Source organism: Bos mutus, chromosome 2, assembly GCF_027580195.1.
Source record: "Bos mutus isolate GX-2022 chromosome 2, NWIPB_WYAK_1.1, whole genome shotgun sequence".
Lineage (NCBI taxonomy): Eukaryota > Metazoa > Chordata > Mammalia > Artiodactyla > Bovidae > Bos > Bos mutus.
The window spans coordinates 131,750,952-131,766,152 of record NC_091618.1 but is presented as its reverse complement, the minus strand read 5'-3'; the positions used below and the strand labels follow the sequence as shown (position 1 = coordinate 131,766,152).

Genomic DNA, 15,201 nt, shown 5'->3' with positions numbered 1-15,201 from the left:
CATCAGAGTGAAATCAAGTAAAAGAAAAAAATCTACAAGTTAAAAGACAGAAACTTTGCAATTATCCAGTCAGAAGGCATCAAAGAAAAAAGAAATTAAAGAAACTTAACTCTACAAATGACAAGAGTATTCAGATGAAGCATGAGAGAGCCCTCAACCACAAACTTTGTAGCAATGACCTCCACGCTCAAAGAGAACATAGAGTCACTTGAATTCCCCTCTAAAGATGATGCAGTTCACACATGAAACTCCATCTGTTTTTCAATATAAAGAATATGCTAATGAAAAGCAAAAAAAAAAAAAAAAAAAGAGTTTTAAAAGTAACTAAGGCTATAATAATTTGCTATTAAATATACATGGTAAAGAATCTGCATGCAATGCAGCAGACCGGGTTTGATCTCTGGGTTGGGAAGATCCCTGGAGGAGGGCAGGGCAACCCACTCCAGTATTCTTGCCTGGAGAACCCCCATGGACAGAGGAGCCTGGCGGGTCCATGGAGTCGCAAAGAGTCAAATACAACTGAACGCCTAAGCACAGCACAGCACAGCACATACAATACAGAATTAAATTGTGATGTCCAAAATAAAAAGGAGGAGGGAATAAAAGAGTAGTTTTTATAAGTGATCAAAGTTAGAGCATCAACATAAAAGAGACCATTAATATCTACAAAATATTTTATGTAAGACTCATAGTAACCACAAAACAAAAATCTACAGTAGGTTCACAAATGATAAAGAGAAAGTAACCAAAGCATACCATTATGGAAAATCATCAGTTCACAAAGGGAGGCAGCAAGAGAGGAAGAAAAAAACAAGAAATACAAATCAGCCTCAAATAACTAATGAAATGGTATTATATGTCCCTTACCTATCAATAATCACTGTTACTGTATTAAATTCTCCAATCAAAAGGTATAGAATGGCTGGATAGATTAAAAAATAAGACCCAACTACATAAGCCTACAATTCATTGCTGCTTTAAGAACACAAAAAGACTCAAAAGTGAAAGAAAGGATAAAAAAGATACACTATTCAAGTGGAAACCAGAAGAGAGCAGAGGTAGCTATAGTAGTGTTCAGTTGTCTTAACTTTCTTTGAAACAATTTTAATAGACCATATTGTGACAGCTGTCCCATCAGCAAGGATTTTTTTTAAAAACTTATTAATATTGGTGAATTTTTGCATAGCCACTTTAATACTGAAGATGGGAGGAAAAAAGCAACCTTTCTGACATAATTATGCTTTATTCAGAAAGGTAAAAACACAACTGAAATTCAAAAGAGGATTTGCGCAGCGTAAGGAGAATGTGGAATGTGCTATGACTCTGTCAAAAGTGGTTTGCAAAATTTTGTGCTGGAGATTTCTCACCAGACAATTCTCCATAGTTGGGTAGACCAGTTGAAGCTGACAGCAATCAAATCAGGACATGAATTGAGAAAGGGAAATAGCTGACATACTAAAAATATCCAAATCAAGCATTGAAAATTATTTTGCACCAGCTTGGTTACATTAATCGCTTTGATGTTTGGGTTCCACACAAGTGAATAAAACCTTCTTGACTATATTTCTGCATGTGATTCTCTACTTGTAATGAAAACATTCCGCTCTTAAAACAAATTGTGACAGGTGATGAAAAGTGGATACTATACAATAATGTGGAATGGAACAGATCATGGAACCACCACCAACTACACCAAAGGCCAGTCTCCATCCAAAAAAGGTGATATTGTATATATGGTGGGATTAGAAGGGAGTCCTCTACTATGAGCTCCTTCCACCAAACCAAAAGATTAATTCCAACAAGTACTATTCCCAATTAGACCAACTGAAAGCAGCACTCAACAAAAAGCACCCAAAATGAGTCAAGAGAAAATGCATAATCTTCCACTAGGATAATGCAAGGCCACAAGTTTCTTTAATGACCAGGCAAAAACTATTATAGTTTGACTGGGAAGTTCTGGTTCATCTGCTGTATTCTCCAGACATTGCACCTTCGGATTTCCATTTATTTCAGTCTTTACAAGATTCTCTTAATGAAAAAAGTTTCCATTTCCTGAAAGGCTATAAAAGGCACCTGGAACAGTTCTTTGCTCAAAACGATAAAGAGTTTTGGGAAGATGGAATTATGAAGTTGCCTCGAAAATGGCAGAAGGTAGTGGAACAAAATGGTGAATATGCTGTTCAATAAAGTTCTACGGGAAAATGAAAACATGCCTTTTATTTTTACTTAAAAACCAAAGGAACACCCTGGCCAGCCCAATAACAATTACAATTTGCAAATGACATGATTTTATGTGTAAAAAACTATAAAGATTGCACTAAAAATTATTAAAAATAATAAACAAATGCAGTAAAACTATAAGATACAAAATCAACATATAAAATATGTTGCATTTCTATATACTAAGCACAAAGAGAAATTAATGTTTATAATCACAACAAAAACAACAGAACACCTAGGAACAAATTTAACCAGGTGGGTGAAAGACCTGAAACACACTGAAAACTGTAAGACTGCTGAAAAAACTGAACACACAAATAAATGGAAAAATATTTCATGCTCACAGATTGGAAAAATTAACACTGTTAAAACATTTGTATTACCTAAGGCAATTTATATTACAGATGCAATGCAGTCCCTATTGAAATCTCAAGAACATTTTTCATAGAAATAGAACAAAAATTCTGAATTTATACAAAAATATAAAAGACCTAAATAGCCAAAACAATCCTGAGAAAAACAACAAAGCTGGAGGTTTCATACTTCCTGACTTCCTTATATTACAAAGCCATGGTAACCCAAACAACATGGCACTGGCAGGAAAATAGATACATAGATCAATGGAACAAGAAATAACAGCCCAAAACCAAAACCAAATATATAGGGACAATTTATGGCAAAGGGGCAAAGAACGTACAACGGAGCAATGATAGTTTATTCAACAAATGGTGTTGGGAAAAATGGACAGCCACATGCAAAAAAACAAAAAAGAAAGAAAGAAACTAGACCACTGTCTCATACCATATACAAAAATTAATTCAAAATGAATCAAAACTTTAATGTAAAACCTGAAACCACAAAGCTCCAATAAAAAAGAAAGGCAATATGCTCATTAACATTGGTCTTAGCAATATTTTTCTAGATATGCCTTCTCAGGCAAGGAAAACAGAAGTAAAAATAAACAAATGGAATTATATCAAATGAAAAAAGCTTCTGCATAGCAAAAGAAAAATCACTAAAATGAAAAAAAAAACTACAAAATGAGAGATATTTGCAAATAATATCCAATAAGAGATTAATATGCAAAATACATATAAAGATCTCAAACAACTCAAAACACCACCACCACCAACAAAAACAACCTGATTAAAAAATAAGCAGAGACCTGAATAGACATTTTCCAAAGACATACAGATGGCCAACAGGCGCATGAAAAGATGTTCAATATCACTAATCATTATGGAATACAAATCAAAAGCACAGTGAGCTATCACTTCACACTTGCCAAAATGACTACTGTAAAAAAGACAACAAAAAATGCTGGTAAGTATGTGAGATGGTTGGATGGCATCACTGACTCAATGGAGATGAGTTTGGGTGAACTCCAGGAGTTGGTGATGGACAGGGATGCCTGGTGTGCTACAGTCCATGGGGTGGCAAAGAGTCAGACACGACTGAGCAACTGAACTGAACTGAACTGATGTGGAGGAAAGGGAATCCTCCTGCACTGTCGGAATGTAAATTGGGGCAGCCACTATGAAAAACAGTATGGAGATTCCTCAGAAAAGTTAAGAATAGAACTACCATATGATTCAATAATTCTACTCCTGGTAATTTATCCAAAGAAAATGAAAATACTAATGTAAAACAATATATGCACTTCTATGTTCATCATGACACTGTTTACAACGGCCAAGATACAGAAACAACCCAAGTGTCCACCAACAGATGAATGGATAAAGATATGAAATATATACACACATACTATAGACTGCTGCTGCTGCTGCTAAGTCGCTTCAGTCGTGTCCGACTCTGTACGACCCCATAGACGGCAGCCCACCAGGCTCCCCCGTCCCTGGGATTCTCCAGGCAAGAACACTGGAGCAGGTTGCCATTTCCTTCTCCAATGCATGAAAGTGAAAGTGAAGTCGCTCAGTCTGCTACTCAACCATACAAAGATGAAATCTTGCCATCTGTGACAACATGGATGGACCCTGAAGTTAATAAGCTAAGTGAAATAAATCAGATGGAAAAGGACAAATACCACAGGATTTCACTTATATGTGAAATATAAAAAGCTAATAAACAAGCAAAACAAAATAAATGAACAAACCAAACAAAACAAACATGTAACAAAGTAGTGGATACTGGAGAGGAAGAAATGACTAAATAGGATCAACTAACTGTATAGTGATGGATAGAACCTAAATTTTTGGTGAGCAAGTTGTAGGGGATACAAAAGTAGAAATAAAATGTTGTACACAAGAAACTTATATAATGTTATAAATCAATGTTAAGTTAAATGAGAGGAAGGGAGGAAATGAAAATAAACCGAATGATGAGAAAAATAAAAAAGCGAAAGGCTAAAAACAACTGGTGCTGAATTTGGTGTGCATAAGACTTGAGAGGGAAATTATAGAATCTAGGATTCTGTACTCAGACAAAAGACCAATTATAAACAATGCATTCAGTATCAGTGTGGTTTCTAATGAAATGATAGCTCAGATCTCAAGCAGATGAATCAAATGTCTTGTCTTTCATTCAAAGAAATGAAAAAAGTTGGTAAATAAATATACTCTTACTGTTTTAAATTGTTTCAGAAATGTATTTCGATTCCTTGCCTCAACACTTATTTTCAATAAACTAACCACCATGTTACTGTTTGCAATAAAGGTCCTTCACTGTATTTACTTGTCTCATTATCTTTAAATAAAGATTTTAAAATATTTCCCTACATCTTTATTATCAGACTTTGCCATTCTGTTGATTACATTTCTTACTGCATTTTCACCTTTAGCCTAAACAATTAATACATGACGCATTAGGCTATACATCATACCCTCACAAGCATACATCATATACTTCCAACAGCTTTTATCTGGAACACACATCACATAAGTACTACCACTGCATAATAAAGATAAATTATTTTTCAATTTAATAGCTAATAGACCAGTTAAAGATCAGTGATACCTTCACAAAATTGACAAATAAACTATACTTGCTAAGATAAAAGAGTGATCTAGTTTCTAAATTTTTTAAATGCTAAGTATCTAAATATTTCACCACCACCACCTATATTAATAGAAATCCTGATAGCTCAATTGGTAAACAATCTGCCTGCAATGCAGGAGATCCTGGTTCAATGCCTGGGTCGGGAAGATCCACTGGAGAAGGGATAGGCTACCCACTCCAGTATTCTTGGGCTTCCCTGGTGGCTCAGCTGGTAAAGAATCCACCTGCAATGCAGGAGACCTGGGTTCGATCCCTGGGTTGGGAAGATACCCTGGAGAAGGGAAAGGCTACCCACTCCAGTATTCTGGCCTAGAGAATTCCATGGACTGTATACTCCATGGGGTCGCAAAGAGTCAGAGAGATTGAGTGACTTTCACTTTCAATAATAAGGGGAGGTAAGGAAAGCATAGTGTTGCAGTCAGATGAGAAACACCAGAGAATGTTTACCTTTCGATTCTGATCATATGCAGAGTCAATTCCCAAAATGCTATTCACTTCCACATATGGGTATTTCTTCTCCAGGACAGTGACCACGTGTTCAACTTTCACTCTTTCTCCAGTCCTTACTTTGTTATACATCTAAAGAAAGAAAAACCAAGTAACCAACTACACTTTCAAATCCAAATTTCAGAGTACTTATTAAAAAAGATTTCAGAATGCAGAGGAAAAAAAGGCCTCTCTATGGAGGCATCCCCCAATAGATCGTAAGGTGTCAGAGGACAGGGGAAAGCTTACTCGTCTTTGTAAAGGGTGCATCTTTAATAAAGGCTGGCCAAATAAATAAAGGAACACTCAATTAATTAAAAAAAAAGCCTCTGACTGAATCTCTAAACTATAAACAAAACAAGCATAATAAACAGCAGGCTGCCACCATGATTACAGGTAAAACAGAAGTGGTGAAAACCAACTGCTTTAAAGTAGCTATTTCTCTTAAAGGGCAAATGGGACATATTAGCAATTCTCCCTTTTCTGTATTACTTCCTTATGCCTTCTTATGTTAGAAACTATATATTCGTAAAATAGTCAGTTCATACTCACACATTAAAAGTCCAAAACACAAAAATCTGTTAATTTTTTTTAAATCTGAATACTTATAAGTAATCCTTGAAATAAGAATTCATGTCCATGATGTTTAAGGGGAAAAGAGTTTCAAAATATGTACGGCATAATCCCTGTTTGTAAAAGGCAGACACAAAACAAACAACAAAACTGTGTCTGTGTGTACACAGTTAAGCACAGGAAGGATATACTAAGCAAGCTTTTAACAGTGGCTGCCTTTAGGGAGCAGAATTAAGGAGAGAGGAGAAGAGATTTTTAACTGACACATCAATACTGTTTTTAAAAAATTTTAATAACAAACATAATTTTTTTCCTTTTGTGACTAAAAAGAAAAAAAAAACTCACTATCCTTTCCCTCATACACATAGCTATGAGAGGAAAAAACTTTAAAAAGCAGACTTTAAAACCCTCATCCTCAGTAACTTCACATGAACCTGTTTCATTCTCCACAGCCTGCTGCTAATCCTGAGTCCACCCTTATTTCTTACAGAGGTCACAGCAACAGCTCATCAACTAGTACCTGTGCCACTTTCTCAGCCTTCATCAGATCCACCTCCATATACGCATCACAATGCGGTTTTTCAGGTGGACTGGAGTTTAACTCTAGAAGGCAGTGGCACCCCACTCCAGTACTCTTGCCTGGAAAATCCCATGGGTGGAGGAGCCTAGTAGGCTGCAGTCCATGGGGTCGCGAAGAGCTGGACACGACTGAGTGACTTCATTTTCACTTTTCACTTTCATGCATTGGAGAGGGCCATAGCAACCCACTCCAGTGTTCTTGCCTGGAGAATCCCAGGGACAGCAGAGCCTGGTGGGCTGCCGTCCATGGGGTCACACAGAGTCGGACACCACTGAAGCGACTTAGCAGATACCCGTTACGCAGCCCAGGCTCATTGACCAGGTTCCCTGCTCCACTCTGTGCTCACAATACTCTGTTCAAGTCACACTAACAACTTGGAGTCACTACCTCTGATCTGCAGTCACTGTTCACTGACTCCTTGTTTGTTCACCTATGCAGAGCTGAGACAACTCGACACTCCACAAGAACACCCTCACTCCGTGTACAGTGAGGTCCTCATGCTGCTGTAGCCAGTGGTGCTACACAGAACCACATCATCTCTGTGGAGGTGTCCCCCAGTAGATGGTAAGGAGTCGGAGGATGGGGGAAAGCTTACACGTCTTTGTAAAGAGTGCATCTTTAATAAAGGCTGGCCAAATAAATAAAGGAACACTCAATTAATAAAAAAAAAAGCCTCTGACTGAATCTCTAAACAATAAACAAGACAAGGATAATAAACAGCAGGCTGCCACCATGATTACAGGTAAAACAGAAGTTTTTTAAATAATTAACACTAATTTGTAAACAAAACAACTACTACTTATAAGCTTTTAATACTCAAAAATAGAAAAAAAAAAACAAGGAGAATTCTCTGTTTGAACTTGAGCAAGTATCTCAAAATACATATATATAATTCAGAACATTTGAGAATTTCCAGTTAAAAATAGAGAAAACAGATAATAAGAATTTTATGACTTGAATATTAAATGTATCCCTAATGAAAATATCATGATGGTCTTAAAAAAGAGTAAAGTTTTTTAAACAAGTAGAGAACATCACAGTTACCAAAAGGCATTAATCAGTGATTTCAAATTGTCAAAAGGCAGAAGACTAAGATATATTAATGTATTTAGTATCTAAGGAATTAGTATCTAAGGAATCTTAGCTGAAATCTCAACAATCTATTATTAACATTAGTGTATCAATAAAGGCAATTCCTAACATATAAAATGCATAAAGTTTGTGAATACTTTACCTGGTTCTCTTTCCAGAAATATAGAATCCCCTTACCACATACTGTTTCTGACAGTAACTTAGATTTTTAGAAATTATTCACCATTTTGAACAAAAACATACATGTGTCAGAATTTGGAAGGCATGATAATCATCCACTTCTTGTGCAACATAGTTATACGCTCTCAGAATAGCCACTCCAGCATCTTGCATCCCATCAACATCTTCAGAGTCGTTAACCACAAAGATTAAACCAAGTCTGGGGGGAGAAAGGGGTGAGCAAAAAGAAGCAAATGAAACATCTCAAAGAATGCAACCAGTCAAAAAAGGAAAGGCTTTGTCTTACAAAACACAGTTCACGTCATTCTCTAACATGGTTGGCAAAGGTATTCATCACTTAAGAATAAAAAAAGCAAGTTCCCAAAGGTGGCTTAGACTATAACTATTGAAGCAAGTTTCATTTCAAGATCTCATTTCAAGATCATGAAATGAGACCATCACTGACATATAAGGTATTGCTATAGTTTTAGATAGAGATTTCGTTCTGTTTTTAAATCAAAATTAGGAGAAGTGAAAATTCTCAGAATGTGAAAATATACACAGGTGTGGTGGATTTTGAGATTTCACCCCAGCGATATGAGTATCATAGGCAAATGGAAAGCATTAAAATTTTTACTACTGTCCTTAAGTAAAAAGCTATACCCAAAGTTAATTACATTTTAAAACTTAAAGGAACAAACCACAAAGAAACACCATCACACATTTACAGACTGGCCAAAAAAATGTGCACTGGCGATAGGCCGCTAGACTCCATCTCAGAGCAAAAGCAATGAAGAACAGCCAGTCTTTAACTAAAATGGATTACAGACATAAATGTAAAACACAAAAAATTGTAAAACTCGTGGAAAATAACACAGGATAAAATGAGGTGATCCTGGGTTTAGCAATAACTTCTTGGGTCTAACCCCAAAAGCATGACCCACAACAAAAAGAACTGGGTATGCTGGACTTCATTTAAATTAAAAATTTCTGTTCTGCAAAAGAAACTGCTAGGAGACTGAAGACAAGCCACAGACTAGCTGAAAATCTGTGCGGAACACATATCTGATGAAGGACTGATATGCAGAATATGCTAAGAGCTCTTAAAACTAATAATTTTTAAAAAGTTAAACTGGGCAAAAGATCTGAACAAGCACCTCACCAAACAAGACATACAGTCAGCAAAAAAGCATATTACAAGACATTCAAGGATTTCCGTGGTGGCCCAGCAGTTAAGAATTCACCTGTCAATGCAGGGGACAGAGGTTTGATCCCTAGGGAGGGAAGATCCCACGTGCCACAGGACAACTAAGCCCTTGCACCACAGCTACTGAGCCCATGCACTAGAGCCAGTGTTCCACAGCAAGACAGCCCACCGCACGGAGAAACCCACGCACCACAGCTACAAAGTGGCCCCCGCTTGCCACAGCTAAAGAAAGACAGGAAAAAAAAATAAAGAAAGAAAGAGAGACAGGGTGCATCAACAAAGACCCAGTGCGGGCAACAATAAATAATTTATTTAAGAATTGTTTTTTTAAAAAAAAAGATGCTCAAAATCACCGTCATTAGGGAATTTCACATTGAAACCATAAGGAAATACCACCACACACCTATGAGAAAGGGTACAACCCAAAACACAAAATTTTGGAAAGGATGTGGAGCAATAGGAACCCTCATTTGTTGCTGGTGAGAATGTGAAATGATATGACCACTTCAAACATAATGTGGCAGTTTCTCAAAACACTAAACACACTTTTATCGTAAGATAAAGCAATCACACTTAGTATTTACTCAAATGCAATGAAAACTTATATCCATACAAAAACCTGCACACAAATACTTGTAGCAGTTTTATTCATAACTGCCCTAACCTGGAAACAACAAAGATGTTTGTTAACATGCAAATGGACCGAAAAACTATAAGACATCCATATAATGGAATATTACTCAGTGATAAAAAGAAATGAGGTATCAAGTCACAAAAAGGCGTGGATAAAACCTAAAAGCAAACCGCACTGCTAAGTGAAAGAAGCCAATCTGAAAATGTTACACACATTATGATTCGGGAAAAGACAAAAACTACAGAGACAGTAACAAGACCGTGTGTGGGCAGGGGCTGGGAGAGAGGTAGGGAGGAACGAACAGGTGACACACAAGAGATTTTTAGGGCAGTGAAACTAATCTATGATACTGCTGCAAAATAATGGCGGAAAATGTCATTATACATTTGTCAAAATTCCCAACATGCACAACATTCACAAACAGTGAACCCGGATGTAAACTATGGACTTCTGTTAATAAGAATGCAGCAGCATCAGTTCAATAATCAACACTGCTCTAAAAAATACAAAGTCTATTCATTTTTTTTAAGTATAGCTTAAACAGAAGAAAATATGAACATATTTCAAACATCAAACTCTCAGAATATACATGGAAAATTTGTGTATCCAAAGATAAGGTGGTTGAGAGGGTTTGTTTTCAGATTAAAAATTGTCTTTGTTTTTTTTTTTAAATCTCTTTTATGACAGAAATCACATGAGTGAGCTCCAGGCAGAAATGACCTAAATATTATTTTTATGAAAATAAAAATAAGGGAGAGAACCTAATTATCTCCTCACAAAGTATCAATACTTCCCTTTCCCAGGTATTCAATTTCTAAAAAGGGCATCAGAGTCGTTCTGTTAACTAACTTCCAAAATTCAGACTTCAGGTTCTTCCAGGCCCGGTCCCTCATCAAGGACCAGCAAGAAGGCTCTCAGATTCGTTCTCTCCTCTCCTCATTGAACTGCCAACAACCCAGCCACCACATCAAAGCAACAAAGGAAAACAACTGCTGGTCTGCCTTTCCCCCAGTTGTTCACAACATGCCTATGAGGCCAGTGCCTTCTTCTTATCTACCCTTGCAATCCGAAGGCCACATTTCTTGCTCCTGTCTCTCAATCCAATTCAGTAAATGTTTAACTAGTGCCTACTCATTGGAAAAGACTCTGATGCTGGGAGGTATTGGGGGCAGGAGGAGAAGGGGACGACAGAGGATGAGATGGCTGGATGGCATCACCGACTCGATGGACGTGAGTCTGAGTGAACTCCAAGAGTTGGTGATGGACAGGGAGGTCTGGCATGCTGCAATTCATGGGGTCGCAAAGAGTTGGATACAACTGAGCGACTCAACTGAACTGAACTGTGTGCCATGAGCCAACTTCTTTTTGCTCTTATCAGTCAGTTCAGTCACTCAGCTGTGTCCAACTCTGCAACCCCATGACTGCAGCACACCAGGCCTCCCTGTCCATCACCAACTCCCAGAGTTTACTCAAACTCATGTCCATTGAGTCAGTGATGCCATCCAACCATCTCATCCTCTGATGTTCCCTTCTCCTCCCACCCTCAATCTTTCCTAGCATCAGGGTCTTTAATGAGTCAGTTCTTCACATCAGGTGGCCAAAGTATTGGAGTTTCAGCTTTAGCATCAGTCCTTCCAATGAATATTCAGGATTGATTTCTTTTAGGATGGACTGGTTGGATCTCCCTGCTATCCAAGGGACTCTCAAGAGTCTTCTCCAACACCACAGTTCAAAAGCATCAATTCTTTGGTGCTCAGCTTTCTTTATACTCCAACTCTCACATCCATACATGACTACTCTTATATTTCCCTTTTAATCAAACATAGCTCTGGCTGTAATCCGCCCCTGAGGCAGATAGTATTCATGTTTACATTAAAAATTGCATTAAACTCAAAACCTCTGCTTTTCCATCAATGAAAACCCACCTTTTTCTTCAAAGTCTACTTAAATCCAACTTTGCCATGAAACCTTTGTCCTTCCCAAATATCCATCTATAGTCTTTTGTTTCCCTGAAATTCCAAAGAACTTATAACTAGTAAGGATATCACTCAGCACTTAACCAAGTATCTTACAGGAAGTAGGTGCTGTACTTTTTCCAAGAGGGTAGAAATGTGCCTTATATACCACTCACAGCACTTAGCTCAGTGCTAAGTATGGAATACACAATAACATTTGTTAACTGAAGAGCTCTTTTCTTCTTAATTTTGTTTTCTAAGAATTCAAATTTTATCAACTCATAAAACTATCAGATATTATCTAGAATGTGAGTGAAAATACCTTAACCTTTATATGTAAAGTCTTAAAACATTGTTCTTAAAAGGCATAGTGGAAACTCAGCCATTTAAATACTCTGTTGGTAGATTTGGTAAAATCTATTTAGTGAAATAAATGTGTCTGTTTGCATCTACAAAAAGCTATGTATACATTTAGTTCTGAGTCTAACAAAAGTTCTTGGCAAAGCTTCTTATCTCTGCCAAAAGTGGAAGTAGGCTTTGTGATGTGGACCCTTGTGTAGGAAAATTCCCTTCAATTGGAAAATAAACTGAGATCACATGCTAATTTTACATGGGCTATTTACTAATAACTCAATGACAGTAAGATTCTATTCATTAAGAATCAAGTTCTCTACCCCAAAATACACTGGCTTCATACTGAGCTAAAGATAAAACTGTAATTAATGATTCCCACAATTAATTATCCTAAAGTTCAGTAGTACCAGATTTGCATTTAAGAATGACAAACAAAACCTCAACTAAATGTTATATTATCAAATCAACAATGATGTTACCTTAGTGGTATATGATTACTGAGGAACATCTCAGCTGTGTTAATCAACTCTGCAGTGCTTTCGTGAGCAGGATCAACTATGAAAACCTATAGGAAGAGGGAAAGGAAAACATGAGATGACATTCATTCAAATGCCACTGGGTCAGTAAAAATGCCTTACGTCTTTTTATTGGGTTGGCCATTTTCCTCCAGCTACTTTTGAACCTTATAAAAAAGAAATTATACAAATAGCAGTTACCCTCCCTCTGTATTCAAAGAACATGGTACTCAGAGACTAAATGATTTTGTCATGATCTTATGCTAACATGAAAACTACATCCAGATACCTTATTCCTATCCTTCACTACTTAACAATACATATTTTATTAATTCTTCCACTTTAGAAAACAGAGATTAGCTTCTTGGGTATTCATTTCAAAGGACAGAACCCAATTTTTAGACCACAATAATAGGTATCATGTATTAAGCTCTCATGGTGTGCTTTATGGGGAGGGAGGAGGGAGGAGGGTTCAGGATGGGGAACACAGGTATACCTGTGGTGGATTCATTTCGATATTTGGCAAAACGAATACAATATTGTAAAGTTTAAAAATAAAATAAAAATTAAAAAAAATAATAAAATAAAATAAAATTGAATAAAAAAAAATAATAGCCATCTCATTGAATCAAATAAAGTTCTCATTTAATAAATTATTTCATATGCCAAGAAAAAAAAAAAAGACTGAAATTTTGACTAGGAAGGGAAAAAGGGGGGTTTCAAAAGAGTGACAGAAGTATAAAAGATCGTTTCCCAGAAAAGTTCTCAGGAAGCCAACTTCAGCCCTCACCTGCCCCATCTCTGCAGGAGCTACATGAGGGAAGAGAAAGACATGAGATGGGGAAAGAGGGCCAACTAAGAACCTCTGTCTTTCTAAAGCAGTGGAATAAGGATAAAAAGTAGGAGCTGGCAAAGATTTATTTAAGAGAATAAACTGAACTATCAAATTTTAGGGATTAAGCTATTCAAGAAAAACAGAAGATATATTTATGTTCTGAGTGAAAAAGGAAAACTATCTTAAAACTCAAGACAATCTAAACCTTCAGGTTAAAGATGAGGAGCATCCCTTATACACAGACATTTCACAGCCCTACAATGAATACATTTCCAAACCCTTTCAATTTGAACACAGAGCTAGAAAAAAAACATATTTAGTGGTATTAGTGCAGGGCGGAAGCGAGGCAGAGAAGCAACTAGTAAAGGAGAGACTCGAACACTATAGATACGAGAGAAAAGGAAGAATGCAAGGAAGAAATAGAGATCATGGTCCAGCAACAAGGAGCTTCACTTACCATGTTGTGCAAGTTCTTCCTGATCTGTCGGATTACACCAGGAAAGGTGGGGCGAAGCAATTCTTGTAGGCTAGAAGGCCACGAATTGTATCTGCTATCAACTTCCAGGTTGTTGATCCACTACAAAAAAAAGAACACAACATGGTGTATATACTTTAGTTACCACCAGTGAAATTTGCAAAAATAACAGTAAGACTTTATTTCAAGAATAATCACGTCGTGAAAAGACCATTTTCAAAGTAGACAAATGAGTAACTAGGACTTCCCTGTGGTCCAGCGGTAATGTCCCCAGTGCAGAGAGCACAGGTTCAATCTCTGGTCCAGGAAGATCCCACATGCTGTGAGCCAACTAAGCCTATGTGCCACAACTGCTGAAGCCCACAAGCGTACAGCCTGTGCCCCGCAACAAGAGAAGCCGCTGCAAGGAGACGCCCACACACGGCAACTAGGAGGCAGCCCTGCTCTCGGCAGAAAGACCACATGCAGCAATGAAGACTCAGCACAGCCAAAAATAAATCAATGAATATTTTTTTTTTTAAAAAGTGACTAAAACACAAGCCACAAAATATAAGAAAGTATTTGCAACTTACAAAATGAATAAAGGACTAGTGTCAAGAATATCTACAGAAATCTAACATATCAATTTAAAAAGGCAAGGAACATATGAGAAATAGAAATGAGTCAAAAATATGAATAAGGAATTTATAGAGGAATTTTAAATGGGCAATTAACACAAGCAAAGATACACACCTTCACTAGTAATCCAAGAAATATAAACTAAGCACAATGTAATTTCACTCATATTGTCAATATCCAAGAATAGGCAAAAATATAGAACAGTGGGCATTTTCATCCAATTCTGAAGTCTGGAACAGTCACTTTGGAGAAAATGACCTACTAAAGATGAAACTTTTGTTACTATTCTACCACGAAGTACTGCAGCTCCAGGTATTTACCCCACAAGGCTACCCACTCCGGTATTCTGGCTTGGAGAGAGTCCATGGGGTCACAAGAAGTTGGACATGACTGAGCAACTTTCACCTCACTCCACTTCAAAGATGAAACTTTTGCTACTATCCTACCACTAAGTACTGCAGCTCTAGGTATCGATCCCGAATA

General features: G+C 37.0%; 1 protein-coding gene across 2 annotated transcripts in view; it reads right to left on the bottom strand.

Moving 5' to 3' along the window:
- Nucleotides 1-15,201, bottom strand: part of UGGT1 (UDP-glucose glycoprotein glucosyltransferase 1) — a 110,795-nt gene that overhangs the window by 63,608 nt on the left and 31,986 nt on the right. For both annotated transcript variants that reach the window (XM_005909980.2, XM_070359948.1), the window contains exons 14-17: nt 14,083-14,202; nt 12,755-12,840; nt 8,210-8,345; nt 5,683-5,814 (exon numbers count right to left, since the gene is read on the bottom strand). In XM_005909980.2, coding sequence (XP_005910042.1) covers nt 5,683-5,814; nt 8,210-8,345; nt 12,755-12,840; nt 14,083-14,202 — 474 coding nt within the window. The remainder of the gene's footprint in view (nt 1-5,682; nt 5,815-8,209; nt 8,346-12,754; nt 12,841-14,082; nt 14,203-15,201) is intronic.